Here is a 15,463-nt window from a genome sequence, read left to right as displayed (position 1 = left end):
TAGGATGATTAGCAAGGATGTTGCCATCTGAATCTAAACAGGATTCCTATGGCTGGAAGTGGGTTTAAGTGTTGAAGCATCATTAATCATTCCTGTGCTTTCTTGTGTGAGTTTACCCGGGTCACAGCTCTGTCAGGAACCAGCTCTCCCCTCACCAAGGTGCTCCCATGAAGTCCCAGCTGCAGTTCCAGTTAAAGGCCAGAACCACAGGCAACCTTCAGATGAGCTCAGAGACTGTAAAGCTTGAGGAAAGGTGCAGTTACAGCTCGGGGTGCAATAAACTTTACAATATCCAGGTCCCTACATTGCCATTACCATACTGTCTGAGGTTAGTAATAGGGGAAGGGTTTCATAATCATGTCTGTCTTCCACATCAAAACAATGTCCAGACACAGAGAACATTCACATTACATGTGAATCATGTAATAAATGAGTCTTACCGCAATAATTTATTTCTTAAAAATCTAGTTTATTGCACTTGTCTCAAAGCACAAAACAAAAAACCTAAATACAGAAATAAAAGTAAAAAAAAATCCCTAATTTCATTAAAACTACTCTAAAAAGGAGTCTGATAAGAGCTCTTGACACCAATTTAATATTAATGACCATAGCAAGTTACAGTATTATACAGTAAACAAACAACTAACAAGCTCAAGCCATTACTAAAATGACTTTGAAAAATGTAATACAAAAGTGTCACTATTAAATAACGCCAGCGTACTTGAGCATCTGGTGCTTGGCAGGGCACAGAGAAGTACTCAAGTGCCTTCTCCAAAGTGATTGACTCAGAAGCTGCCACAATATATTTTCAAGCTGAATTTCAGCTTCTTTGGGGTCCTCAAGATACCAAACTATGCTTGCATAAACCAGACTGAGTTCCTTCATGAGCTGATTCCGTTACAATCCACTGCCAGACTGGTTAGGAGAACCCTCTGGCTTAATCTCCATATACAGGTGAGAGAGATAGCAATGAAGCAAACACACCAGCTATAAAGGGGAAACAAATCTGTCCTCTTTGTAAGAATTAAAGATGAGACTGAGAGCTGACAGCCAATATCACAAGTGCTACTCAAAAAAAAGTGACATAACTTGGTTCTCTCTCCACACATTCACATTCTCACCTTGCACCATGTTTGCTCCAAGTTTAGTGCAGTACGTGCATGAATTACTCTGGAAGAGAACAGAGGTTAAAAAGAAAACACATCCTTTTCAGTATGTATAAAGTTCTCAAAACAGAAACATCCCCACTGTTCAACTCTTGGCCTTTTCTGAAGCTGGCTCTTTTACAGTATTGGTTAGCAGCTGCTTAAAACATTTTAATGATTTATGAGCTTTGAACAAACTAAATATCTCCTCTGCCTACATAATGAACTCAAGTTCTCTCATCTACAGTTCTATTGCTTAAAAAAAGATGAGGTATCTTTCCAAGAAGATTTAGACTTTAAAGAAAAATAAACTGCAATGTTTAGCTTAGGTTACTTTCCAGGTCATCACATACCTCTGCTGCAACATGTTAAGTATAAGACACTTCAAAACGTAGCTAACATAGCTAAAATCAGAATATTGTTAAGTATTTTCTCACAATATCACAATTTTTAATGGGATATATAGGTAATTCTATCAATTACCATTTTTCTTTTTAATACATCTAAGTTTGGTACTCAAAACAATTTGAGCCCAAATGTTAAAGCACTGGCTGGAGGCACAAATATAGCACGACAGGTATTATGAAAACTGCCTTGTACATTCCTGCTTTGTACTACAAACGTAACTTGCAACTTCTTCCTACTGCAAAGTGGGACTTATCCTCCAAAACCTGTCAGCTTCCCGATGGCTGTGTGAAATGGGCAAAAGCCCCCCTGGTACTAGGTGTAACCCAGACTTCTCTCTTGCAAATGCAGCCAGATTATGAACCTAATTCCTAGAAATGGAAAGTTATTATGGCCTTGCAGAGATTTATATGGAAATGGATCAAACTCGGTTCATTTCAACACCAATGCTGTGTAATCATGATGTTCTGAGATTCTACTAAAAAATGCTTTGCTGTCTTTTCTTCCATGCTGCAATGGAAAATAATTGTAAATATACGTACAATAGTTGGAGAGCGTTCCCATCAGTTTGGAGTTCCAAGTACAAGAAGAAATTGAGAAATGCTTAATGTTTCTGCTGTAGAGAAATATTTAATGCAACAGAATTCCTTCTCAAAGTAAGTACACATGTATTAGTGTGCATGCTGTTGTGAAATAATCACTTTCACTGCTAAGTAAGATTAATTTAAGAGTTATATTTCCAAAGGAGCTTCTACAGTAGTACGGTATAACAATTGCAGTATGCCACACCTAAAGTGTCTCCCAAGAGATAACTGAACAAACATCAGAACTCACAGCTTGGGGGCTATTTAACAGGTCAGTTTTTCAATACAAAAGTGCTAATATCACAGGTCCAATAATAGTGGCTTTTAGGTCCAACATTTTGTACATACATTACAAAAATTCAGTCCTTCTGTTTTTTTCACTGCTTCACAAGCTGGAGAGACTTCATATTACTTCCCATTCATCTTCAAAGTCATCAGAGTGAAGCAGAACAGAAGTGTCATTACTTTTCTGCAAACTATGGGAATGGCTAAAGGTCTTAGTGAGGCGCTGGAGGAGGGATCCTGAAGTACTGATCGCCCACAGTTCATCTAGAGGGGTCACTGCAAAGCATAAATTATCCATCTTTTAATTAAGGTAGCAAGTTCCAAAATTATACACATTAAATAAATAATATTTGGATCTATTTTCCTAACTATACCCAGAGAAGGCTTTTACTTATGTGATAAAAGCACCCTTGCTGAAACCCTCACAGTCAACAAGGCATGTAGAGTATGCAGCTCTCCCTGCATATGGCCAGCTTGAGCACCATCAGGCAGAAGTCAAAGCAGACTGTCATGCTGAACCAACTTGCCTGTTAAACGAGAGACGTTTCCAGGAATCTTTTTCCAGTAGTCTCCTGCTGGATTCTTGTCAGTAATCCCATATCGACGAGCTACATCTCCATTTGGACAGCGTGCCCAGACTGTCCTTGTACTTATCGCCAGCTGACAGGCCTGCAAACCTGAAGATAATTGGACACAAAGAGGGAATAATCACGGGCTTTCTTATGCACTAAATACACTTGCAGAAAAGTTTATTAAGAGAAGACAGCAAGACTATAATAGTTTTTATATATTCTTATATTGATACTAGAGAAGAACTCTCCATTATAAAAGGCACAAAGAACTACCGAGTTTTCCAGGAGGCTTTCTAAGAAAGGATTGGCAAGAAGACAATTCAGGACTACTTATTTCCTTACACTAAGCTTAGGGAAGATGAACAGAGTAGATGCTATTTGAATATAAGCTCCTGGCTCTGTGTAAATGGGGTATCAGAAAGTAGGCCACTTGCAGCACATGAAGAACTGGTGAACAAAAAAGCTTTTTCATTGCAGACTTTGTACTTATTGCATCTCTTGACCATAAGGATATCACATTGTGGATACATCTTGTTATTTGACCACAGCCACAAGCAGCAACCAATTAGAGGATCTTTGTAAACGTACTTTTGCAGTCTCTGCTGTATTTTACTAGCACATGGGGAATACTTCAACAGTTATAACTGAAGTTTGTCTAAAAATTATTAATGCTATAGACATCATGGACCTTTTTTTTCTTTACCTCTTCACAAGAAAGCAAGTACTCTGCAACAAAGTGCCATGCATTTATACAGTGAAAAAAGCTTTAAAAAGCAGACAGCAGTAATATGCATTTATTGAGAAAGAAACAACTCAAATTGAGTTTTATTAACAGGCAAGGCGAAAAACTACCTACCTAATCTAGGAGGCAGAATTAATAGAAAGATGTGCAAAATAGCATTAGGTTTTTGTTAGACACATCTATATAGGAACCCCATGTTGTATCACATCTAAATACAAAACTTCCCACAGTACAGTGGTCTCCTACTGCTTAGGAATACTGCTTTAGTTCTAACTGAAAGGGAACTGTACCATTTATTAATTCAGTGGCTGCAGCCTGAAATAACACGTAACAGAAATTCATTTAAAAAAAAAACAACAACCAGATTTCTCTTCAGTTATCTACTTTGTTTTTTTTTAAATAAAACCAAGGTAATCTTTAAAAGATAACCCTTATCAAGTACTTTATGCTAATAAGCACAATTGATTGCTGAGAAAAATATTTTATTTTATTTAAGCATTGCTATCTAATTTAAAAAGCAACAGGGGAAAAAACAAAACAGCACTAAGGAAATAGCAGAAAGAACAATGCATTAATTTTTACCTGGTACATGTTCCCAGTCAGTGCCTACAGGCATTTCATCTGTAATTCCAACTCGTACATGGACATTCCATTTGCTATCAATTGCCCATAACATCTGATCATTTGGACTTGAATGAATGCTGACCAAGTTGATTCCTACTGGCTATAAAAATTAAGCACAGTATTTAAACTTTGTACTACTGTATCTTTGTACTATCGTATTACTTTTTCATCAGAGTACACAAGAGAAGTAAAATATTTACCAGACAATGAAGACAGGAAGAAATTAACTCACATATTATTTGTAATTGTACAAAACTACCCATTTTCCAGAGAGTCAATCCCTTCCTAAACAGAAAAGGAGCATGAATGACTGTCACCCAAAGTTACTGATAAATATATTAATATTTAATGTTCAGCATCTGAGTCTAATAGTATCGGCTTAACCAGTGCTATTCCAACCAGGTACAGTTTCAATTGTAAGTTGAAGTGGGAACTCTGCCACTGAAATGCACAAAGTGCAGTATTTTCCTCTTACCTTCCTGAAGGTTTTCCTAATATAACTAAATCTGCACTCTATTTTAAACATGTACAAACAACAAATTTTTACAGCCTGAATGTCTCATCTTTGCAATGAAATGGTGATCTGCCTCCTTCCCTGGACTCCATTCTACAGGAATTTGCCTCTGGAACTCACTGCAGACTATTGCAGCACTAGAGCAGCCACACCTGCAAGAAAGTATCCACAGCAGTACCTGCTGGAAATCCTAAGTGAAACACACTTCTCTTCTGCTCCCAGGCAAGTCCTTACTCTATCTGCTTTTATGGAGATTTGCCTTAACTACTGTTCAAAATCAGTGCTACTGACCACAACATTTTACAGACATCACAAGATGGTGATTTTGTAGCAAAACGTGTCAGCCAACAGGTTTAGTGAACGCAAATATCCGGCAAAACACATACTTTAAATAAAATGCAGACAGGAACACACACACACAATTCTCCACATCAGCCTAATAAGGTCCCTGAAGAGGACACTAGGATGCCCTGAAATCCATCACCTCGCAAAGCAGCACTGCATTTCTTGCATTAGCTTCACAGGCATAAGCTGAATTTCCAGTGTGATAAATAAAAGAGCAAGCAGCTCTTTGCATGTACAAGACTAGGAATACATAAGCATAATCTTTATGTGTACCTAAGCACACAACCCAGTCCCAGATTGGCCTTCTGTGTACATAACAGTTACCTGATTTGATTTTGCTTTTAAAAGTCTGGTGCTAACAAGTATCTGACCCAGCTATAACCTGCATCACCAAATCAATCCTGTCTATTCAGATTGCAAGGCTTTTGACAGACTATTTTCTCATGTTTGTGCTCTCATTAGGTACTTGCTCTCTGTTGAAAGCTTGAAGCTGGTAGAGGATTGATGAAGTGTTTACCTCTGGTCACAGTAAATTCACAATGGCTGCAGTTTGAACACTTACAGTAAGACTCTTAATTGTCAACTACATAGAATATATATATATATAACTGCTTAGCTGCTTCAAACTGGTATTCTGCTGTATTACAAATAAACTCAACTACTCCATCACAACACAAACCAACCAACCACACACACACACACCCCAACCAACCAGCCAACCCTTCAAACTGCAATAAAAAACAAACACCCCAAACTCCATACTCTCCCCTCTAGTCTTGCTGCCCCTTCACTAGAAGTTATCCTCACTCCTGGCCCTGTTCCTGTGTCTCCCCTCCATGATTATTTGCTTCCTTCTACAGGTACTTTGGCTCTGACTCCTTCCTACTTCAACCTGGTCACCTCCCCACACCACTGTAATGGGTGTGCCCCACTACTGTGCTGATTCCAGCTTCATCTCACCCCTTTCCATATTTCTGCTCTTGCAGTCTCATGTTTTCAAGGGAGCTGTGCAATTAATAGCTTGTGCAGACTGAATTACTGCACATAACAGGGAATCTTTGCCTTTTAATTTCTTTTTCTTTCTAAATTAACTTGTGTCCTTCACCCAGTGATGTTCTACCAGTGATCTTCTCCTCTGGTTTAGGACTTTCTGCCACTCCTATCCCATCTCCACACCATGAATTGCCAGTGTGTCTGTGCTCCACCTATGCAGTACACTTCATGTTCCAACTACAGTCCTTCACAAACTGTGCCAAACAGCTTGGTGCAACCCTTGTTCCTGACCTGTTGGGATTTGTGCACCTTGCTCTCCACTCCTCCACGTCAGGATTCTGTTCTTCTCTTCCTCTTTCATTTGCCTAGAAAAGAATTTCCTAAGAAAGAACTGGAGTATTTCCACCCAGAAAGACTTACTGAGTGCTTACACCTACTACCTAAGGCTGTGCATTGCTACAGATTTATAGGTAGTAGAAGCCAAGAAAAGCAGATAGAACCCCAAAAGGGTAGCATGAAACAAGCTGAATGATGGTCAGATAGATTGATAATACTTTAACCTGTGGTGGCATTAGAAGCAAAGCAATTACCTGTACCCTATTCGGCAACATCAACATATCTTACAAAGTTCCAGGTAACATATCTTAAAGCTTGGCCAAAAATTTTCTCATTCTCTGTTTTTCTAAGTGAGCTCCTGTTTCCTCCTCAAGTTTCCCTGCCTCTCTGGGTATTTCACTTTCGGCTTGTCTTCCTTGTTCAGGCTACTTAGCTCCTTCTAATCAAGTCACATCAATAAACAATCCTCTTACTCTCACTAGAGAGGATCCAGGCAATTCACTGATGGCAGCACCTGATGCTCTTAACAGAACCTCCTCTCTCCTCTGCAACTTTCTGTTATGGAAGAGACAGGAAAGGACAACTGACAGGACAGCTAGAGGTATGATTACATTCAGCAGCTTTTGCCACAAAACAGTGGCAAGACATTGAGAAACAAGTACATATAATTCACACAGCCAGTTGCAGAGGTTTTACCTCTGGTTTGGTTTTTTGGGGATTTTTTTGGTTTTTTTTGGTTTGGTTTTTGTTGGTGTTTTTTTTCACCCAAAAAGCAGCCATCTACACCACAAAGATATTCTCGTGGCTTCCACAACAGTGTAGATAAAATTAATTTAAAATTTGATGACATAATGTACCATATTTGGGAACAATCATACTGACAACATCTTGGACATCCCTCATCTTCACTAGGTTTAATTACCATAAGCATGCTTTAAGTATTTAATAAGCTATATAACAAGAAACAGATCTCTACAGCTGCAGTTAGAGATTAAACAGAGCTCTCTCACACCACTGAAGAGAGCTATATGTGCAAATTTATAAATCTGCTGACAACATTTCAGAGACTGATCACCATGAAAATTAATAAATTATTTCAGTATAGCCTTTCCTCAGCTGGTTTAACTTCCAGTAGCATTCATGAGATTTTATATACCTTGACTGCAAAATATGTCGTGTTTGTAATTTACTGGAGTTTGGAATTTTAAGGAGTTTCTCACCAGTCTCTCAGCCTTCCTCCTCAGATGCTGACACACCAAACTCTGTTCATACCTGTACCCAGGATACTCATCACTGTGAGAGATGGACTCATTATGGACCATTGATGGATTCAGTGTTATCTGATAAAAAGGTGGAACACTGCTTTCCTTTTACCTGTAGTGCCAAAATTTCTAAACTCAGAAAACCTCAGGACACCGACTGTTTCAGCCAGGAACAGAATGCAGATCCTTATGCTCTGTGATCTTGTACCTCAGCTACAGAAACCCCAGTAGCAATATGTCTTTTGAGGATTTCCCACTACAACCATGGACTGCAAAGCATGCCAACTATGTACTTTTCAACATTTAAAACTACATACCAAGAGCAGTCTTTATTCTCTGCTACAAATATAAACAATGAAACAGTTTGCTAGCAGCCACGTGTCTGATGAGGAAACAATGCTGATAAAACTAAGTAAACTTGAAGGAAGCACACAACCATCAAATTGTTAAATGATATCAAGAAAGTGTCCATGCTAAAGGCATTTAAGTTATAGAGTTGTCCATTAACTTTGTAATTCTGTGCAATTATTTTCCTTTCTTTCTGCAAGTGACAGAGAAATCAGCATCAGTGTAAGAACTTCATTTAAACAATAGTCTCAAACAAAATCCTAAGTAAAAACTAATGCAGTTCCCCCCACCCCAGCTATTCTTAAAGTTTTGTCTTTTTGTAACTGCTTTCACCACCAAAACACAGTGGTTCAACTTCATTGTAAAGGAGGAATGGACAAACACACACAAAAAAGGGCATCAGAACATTTTCCACGTCACTTTTCAGGAGCAGAGGGTCCATGCAGACCTCCACTATCTCTTCTGCTGCAAATACCCAGGATGAAGAAGACTAAACATTCTCAGTCTGTTCAAGCTCAACCATTGTCACAAAACGCTGGTGGCTACAAGCAGCACCAATGTTGTCACCTTCAAAAGACAGTCAGGGCCAGGCTATAAGAAGGTCAGATCAGAGATACTTCTCACATTGTTACACATTTCCTGTGTATCAGACTAATCTATTTTGATAGCTAACAGACATCCAGACCCTATGAACTAGTATAACAAAGAAAGCAACTTTGAGAGACCCTCCTCTAATAGAGGCCTAACTATTAATATACATCTCAGCAAAAGAAAGACATGGAGCTGTTGGAGCAAGTCCAGAGGAGGGCCAAAAAGATGATCAGAGGGCTGGAGCACCATTCCTATGAAGACAGGCTGAGAGAGTCGGGGTTGTTCAGCCTGGAGAAGGCTCTGGGGAAACCTCATAGCAGCCTTCCAGTATCTGGAGGGTCTACAGGAAAACTGAGGAGGGACTTTTTACAAGGGTCTTGTAGTGAGAGGACAAGGGGGAACAATTTCAAAGTAGACAAGGGTAGATTTAGATTAGACATTTGGAAGAAATTCTTTCCTGTAGGGGTGGTGAGACACTGACCCAGGTTGCTCAGGGAAGTTGTGGATGCTCCATTCCTGGACGTGTTCAAAGCTAGGTTGGATGGGGCTTGGAGCAACCAGAGGTGTCTCTGCCCATGGCAGGGGGTTGGAACTAGATGATTTTTAAGGTCTCTTCCAACTCAAACCATTCTATGATTCTGAGCTCCAGCTGCACGGAGATTGTAAAGCACTTTCAGCATTAGAGGTATCAAGAAAGCACAAGTAATGTAACAGCAGTACTGACCAGAATGTTTTGCATTCAGACTTTCAAGGAGAACAGCTTGTGAAATTAAGTGCCCCTTTTTTCTCTGCAGAGAAGTTCAAGGTTATACACAAGAGCAGAAAAGATTATGAATCTATGTTTAGTCTTCCTGGAAGCTATGTGTTCTTCAGTAATGCTGCTATTGAATTGTCAGAAAAAAGCTTATTATTTATTGACTGAGAAACTGAAGCACTACTTTCCTCAGAAGCCTTAGAACAACATGATCCTTTCCCCCACTTTCTGCCTTCAGTGAATGAACAGACGAGGGCCTTAATTGGATATCTCCAGCCTGTGGCTAGCACAATCAGGGAGAAAAGGCAAAGCCAAGGAATCAGTTTCTTGACCTCTTGTTTATTTTTATTCCAAGGCTTTTTCTTGCAGAAACATGGGAAAAGACTACAACATATGGCATCAAATCCTAGAAAAGGTCATACCAAACCCATGCAACTGTTCACAAAATCACAGAATGGTAGGGGTCGGAAGGGACCTCCGGAGATCATCTAGTCCCATCCCCCTGCCCAGAGCAGGATCCCCCAGAGAACATTACACAAGAACACATCCAGGCCAGGTTATGAATGTCTCCAGGAACGGAGACTCCACAACATCCCTGGGCAGCCTGTTTCAGTGCTCTGTCACCCTCAGAGTAAAGAAGTCTTTTTGCATATTCAGGTTAAATGTCCTGTGTACCAGTCTGTGACCATTACCACTTGTTCTCTCACTGGACACCACTGAGAAGAGTCTGACCCCATCCTCCTGACACCTGCCCTTCAGATATTTATAAACATTGAGAGATCCCCCCTCAGCCTCCTTGCCTCTAAGCTAAACATACCCAGCTCTCTCAGCCTTTCCTCAAAGGCAGATGGACCAGTCTCCTAACCATCTTAGTGGCCCTAAATATTCACCATGATAAAGCCCAACAGAACCATAAAATACATTCAAAATGTTTAGTACAACTGTTCCTTACAAGCAATTAAAAAAAAATATTTTAAAATGTAATTGACAGTCACTTTAAAGATCATACAGACTACAGGTCTACTCAGTTTTGCCCAACGATCTTCTGGCCACACTGGCTTATACCTAAGATTATAAACTGTGGTGTAGGACATGATAAACTGTCTGTAATTACCACTACTGGTATCTCTAATAACATACTGAAAAACTGAACCATTAGGACAAGAGCAAGTAAGTTTTTACAGATATGCACATTAAGTAAATACTACGTGCAACAGCTTCCCATGAAACATAACATAATTTAGCACAAGGTAATACAAACCTTGTATAAGCAAAGCTCTGAGTAACCAAGGCATTTTTTGTTTGTTTTGTAAAAACACATCTTTAACGAGCATCAGTAAAACCCCCTCTCACTCAGTCTATGCCAATAAAGTGCACCTCTCTAGGTTTTGAAACTTAAACACTCTACTAAGAAAAGCAAACCCTTTTTGCAAGGTAAAAACATTCATGCATTTATAACTTCAGCTTCAGCTCTGCTTTACTTTCAGGATTTTAAAGAGTTATTAAACTGTTGCTTCTTCTGCCATTTTGCTTTTACTCACGTCTTGGCTTCATTAGACATGGGTGAGTAAACAAGGTCTTCCTAGAGACCAGACTATCTGGCAGTTGTGTAGGAAGGGCCACCAAGCACTAGAGACACCACAGCCCAGCCCTCCCAGCTCCCTGGCAAGGCAGCGAACTGCTGGCTAGGCTGGTCTGCAGTAAGAGGTCATCAGCACCTTGTCTGCTTACATCAGCATCATAAAACAGGAAGAACAGTGAAACACCACGGGGAGGGGCCTTCACAGCTTCTAACTCAAGGTCAAAGGGTCTGATGTGCCCATCAGTTATCCCAGAGTGTCCAAGCAAGCGGAAGTCCACTCACGCAAAAACCAACAATAAAACCTGATCTAACCAAAACTTATAAAAGGCAGAGGTAGCTTTAATAAAAATGAAACAAAACAAAAATCTCCAAAACTCTTAGTTTATACTAGCACAAGTAGTTTTTTTATGACTGTCTCTCAAAATCACTTTTCAAGGACTCCTATTTATTAAATACTTCTGGCTATCACTACCTGCAAACACATGAACAGTTCCACTGAAACCAAGGCACATCCTTGCTAAATCAAGACGTGTATCCTTTACTCATTAATTTTTACATAATTATGTTTTTATTTTTAAATAGAATAATTCTGAAAAACTCTCAAAACTCAACAATTGTAATTGAGCTACTTTATTTACCCAACTGAGTGTTAAATATATTTCTTAATCTCTCAGAAAAAATAATTAACTATATAATTCTGTGTTAGCTAACCAAAATATGGGCACCTTACAGAAGTGTAAATGTGAGGACATTTCCAGTACTGAACAAATGAAGGTATGAAAACAGAAAGTTCCCCTTCCCCCACTTTTTGTTTTCAGTGTAAGCTAGTCTTGCCAAAAGGCAGATATACCACCTTGAGGTCATATTTCAAAAGGATAAGGAGGGATCGTCTACTGGGTGTATTTCATTTTGTGCACTTCTTGTGATCTGAAGCTTCTGGTGCTGATAATACTTGCTATCTAACGTGACGGGCTACATGCACACATTTCTGAACATGGTGATAGCAATGCCTCAAAACAAATACCAGAAGGCTAAACTGCAAAGCAGAAAGGTACAGGGAAATATAATGACAGAAGTTATCTTAACTATCAATGAAAAGGAAGATAGTAAGCATTGAACTAAGCAATGGATGAGGCAACTTTAGTTAAAAATGCTGGAAAAGCATGGAAAAGCACATGATTTCTTAAGAAAGACATGCCTGTGAATAGTACACATTTGCACTTCAAACATTATGGCATTCAGAATTAGCTAATAAAAATACACTGCAGCAGAAGCTTTGATCTCCTATGTTTATCTGCAACCCAACCTGAAACAGATACTCCCTACTGCCAAACAAAGTTTTTCTTTACATGATCTTGAGAAGTTCAATCCCTTCAGGAAAATCCCCTCCCTATTAATGTCTTCAGGAGGCCTCACATGAGTGAAGATATATGGAACAATAGACTAACTAGTCTGTAGATAACCAGAAGGTTTAATAACTGTATTACCTCTCCAACCTAAGCAGAATCATTCTAATAAAAGACACTTCCTCTTGTCTTAGCACTCCAAAGTAGAACTCACAGTAACTCAGAAGGAATCAGTGCAACAGCTAGGTAATTCAAGCTAGTCTGTGCTAGTGAAAAAAAAAGACTTGAAAAGAACAGTCATGTGATTTATATATTAGAAAGAACAGAGTTTTCCATGACAAATGCTTTCAAAAGTAGCATGGATGATTCTAAAGTAAAAGCTACAAAGCATTTTCAACAGAAAAATCCCTCCCCCTCCAAATACCCGTCCTTGAAGATCATTTCAAAACAAATCATTCCTACATTTCAGCTTTGATTTTGGCACCTACCAAAAAAGATGCAATGGCAAAATCTGATCTCGAGGAGTGATCACTGCTTCTTCTTAAAAGTACTACTTAACACAAAACTGGCCTTAACAATAATAGAAACCTCACTGAAAGAAGCAAAGGCAAGGCAGATGGCAAAGGCAGGAAGCCTCCAGATTTGCATTAAGTGTTCTGTAAAGTAAGCAGAATTTATTTTCAGAGAGGAACGGAAACAAAGATCACGGTAACCATTTCTGTCAAGTCATCACTCATCCATAAGACACAACCAACCTACTTATGCTGAATGTAGATTAAGACAAAGGAAGGTATTGAAAAGAAATTAAATCTAGTGTGTGTTGATTTCACAGAATTGCAGAGACATTTCCTAAATTTCAAATGACACTTTTAACTACCTTTTGCTTCATAGTTTTAAGAATTTTGAGTAACAGTGAAAACATTAACAGCCTTAATTTTTTCGTGTGAGAAAAAAATAGCTCCTTCTAGATCAGAAAGAACTCTTACCTATCATATCAAACTTAAAATACAGAGACAAATACTAGGTTGTTTATGGGAGGAGTAGTGAACCAAAAGTCCCTCTAACTTGAAATGCACACACTGCAAGAGGCCTTTTAATGGCAAAATAAGTTAAGCAGTACTCTTCTGCTGAGACCCTAGGGACTACAAAGGATCCTCAAAAGCTTTATACAGTAGCCGAACAGCAAACATCTCTTTAAATAAAACCCCTTGACTCCACAGTTTGGACAAGATAAGAAGATATATAAATAAAACTTTCAATTTACAAAACTGCTTTTTCAACTTGGAACAGGCTGCCCAGAAAAGTGGTTGAGTCTCCATCCCTGGAGATATTTAAAAGATGTGCAGTTGTGGTGCTTAGGGACATGGTTTAGTGGTGGACTTGGCAGTGTTGAATTAAGGGTTGGACTCAATAGTCTTAAAAGTCTTTTCCAATCTAAAAGATTATATAATTATATTATTCTAATTAAGCAAATGGCAATTAATAAAATGCTTAATCTATTCTTAGAGCAAGAGTGATTGTTTAAAAACAATAAATGGTCACTCAATACAAATACCTGCCCTGATCTTCGTTTCCTTTAATCCTCTCAAGTTCTGCTTATCTGACAGAACCCTTAACGTAAATCTGAGGTGGTGGTTCTTAAGGCCAGTTTTTATCCTAAGATGCACTTACAGGAAATGAGCCTTTCTCAAGATCAGATGTCTCGACATCTTTTTCAAAAGGTGACCAAAATCAAATCTGAAATGTTGAAAACATTATTTTCAGACAAGCTTTCAACTTCTGGGGACCTTTTAAAGCATGATCACCTAAAGCAGTCTTATTAACCATATCAGTTTTATCTTTGATTTTAAATTATCATTTTTTAGATCAGAAATCTGAAAAGCATTAAATCTTCACAAACACACACGCACACACAAAGAGAAACATACTCTATGGTATCTACAGAGCTAATATTTGTGTTTCTCAGTAATTTAAAAAAATTATATTTAATGTATATTGAGGCATACTACAGCAGAAAGTAGGTTTGTCCTATATATCAACAACAGAATGAAAACCACTTTCTATTTCATGGACTAAAATAATGTCAAAGAATTTTTATCAGCTTTGTCAATGTCCTTAATGCATCTTCCAAACAGATGCTTAACTACGTAATTATTTTGACTTTAAGATTGCAGAACGGAATGGATGAAGCACAGAAAACATCTAAATATAAAACAACTAGTCCTCAAGATACTGCAATGATGTTATCAATCACTTCTGAAGTGTTGGGTAAAATAAAGAAGGAGGGTAGAGAACGTAACATTTATTTTTCATCTGAAGAGATACTGCAGTAGGGAGTTGCAAAGGAAAGAGTAACAAATGAGAATGGTTTTAGGCTAGATTAAAAAACAACAAAGTATCACAGAATAAAGACTGAACTTACAGTCACCAATCTTAGTATGACTAAAATCTCATCAAAACTCTTGTCTCTGAATACTTCTGTGAAGCTGAGCAAAGATGGATGCTGGGCAATCACTGCACTCCTTTAATAAGATGTGACACCATAAAAGCAGAGTCTGTAGCTGCTCACAAGCTGCTTATGAGTCATGAGATCTGGGATATGGCAAGTCATATTGGCTATGACATTTACTAGGAATGAAATATCCACAGTTGGTTTTAAATTACGTTATTTGAGAATGGTCCTGTACTTTAAACAAGTGAAAGGCAATTTTGATTTCCTTCTTCAAATAGAAAATGACTGAATCGTTCACAAATACTTCTCACAGTATTTCTGTTATTCTGAAAATGAAGTGATGCAGCATGAACTGTGTCAAAGTCAATTAAGGGACAGATAACAGTAAGGTGCTGCTAATAAGCAAATATTGTCCACAGAATAGTCCACTTTTCAGCCATCATGTTATATTTGTTATCCAAACAATAACCTAGTATTTGAAAATCTTTTTAATGTTTATGTATTTTTCTTATTTTGCATTAAGCCTTTGTAAAAGCATGAATGGCTGCTCCTTCAGTATTTTACTGATTTGTTTTAACATGCT

General features: G+C 38.3%; 1 protein-coding gene across 3 annotated transcripts in view; it reads right to left on the bottom strand.

Annotated features, from left to right (window-relative positions):
* Positions 1-448: 448 nt before the first annotated feature.
* The window catches only part of TECPR2 (tectonin beta-propeller repeat containing 2), a 44,131-nt gene continuing 29,116 nt past the window's right edge, over positions 449-15,463 (bottom strand). For all 3 annotated transcript variants that reach the window (XM_051622604.1, XM_051622602.1, XM_051622603.1), the window contains exons 18-20: positions 4,316-4,457; positions 2,947-3,096; positions 449-2,695 (exon numbers count right to left, since the gene is read on the bottom strand). In XM_051622604.1, coding sequence (XP_051478564.1) covers positions 2,538-2,695; positions 2,947-3,096; positions 4,316-4,457 — 450 coding nt within the window. In that variant the 3' untranslated portion in view covers positions 449-2,537. The remainder of the gene's footprint in view (positions 2,696-2,946; positions 3,097-4,315; positions 4,458-15,463) is intronic.

This window comes from Apus apus, chromosome 5, assembly GCF_020740795.1.
Source record: "Apus apus isolate bApuApu2 chromosome 5, bApuApu2.pri.cur, whole genome shotgun sequence".
Taxonomy (NCBI): Eukaryota; Metazoa; Chordata; class Aves; order Apodiformes; family Apodidae; genus Apus; species Apus apus.
Note: the sequence above shows the minus strand (reverse complement) of the source record. Positions and strands in the feature narration are given on the sequence as shown.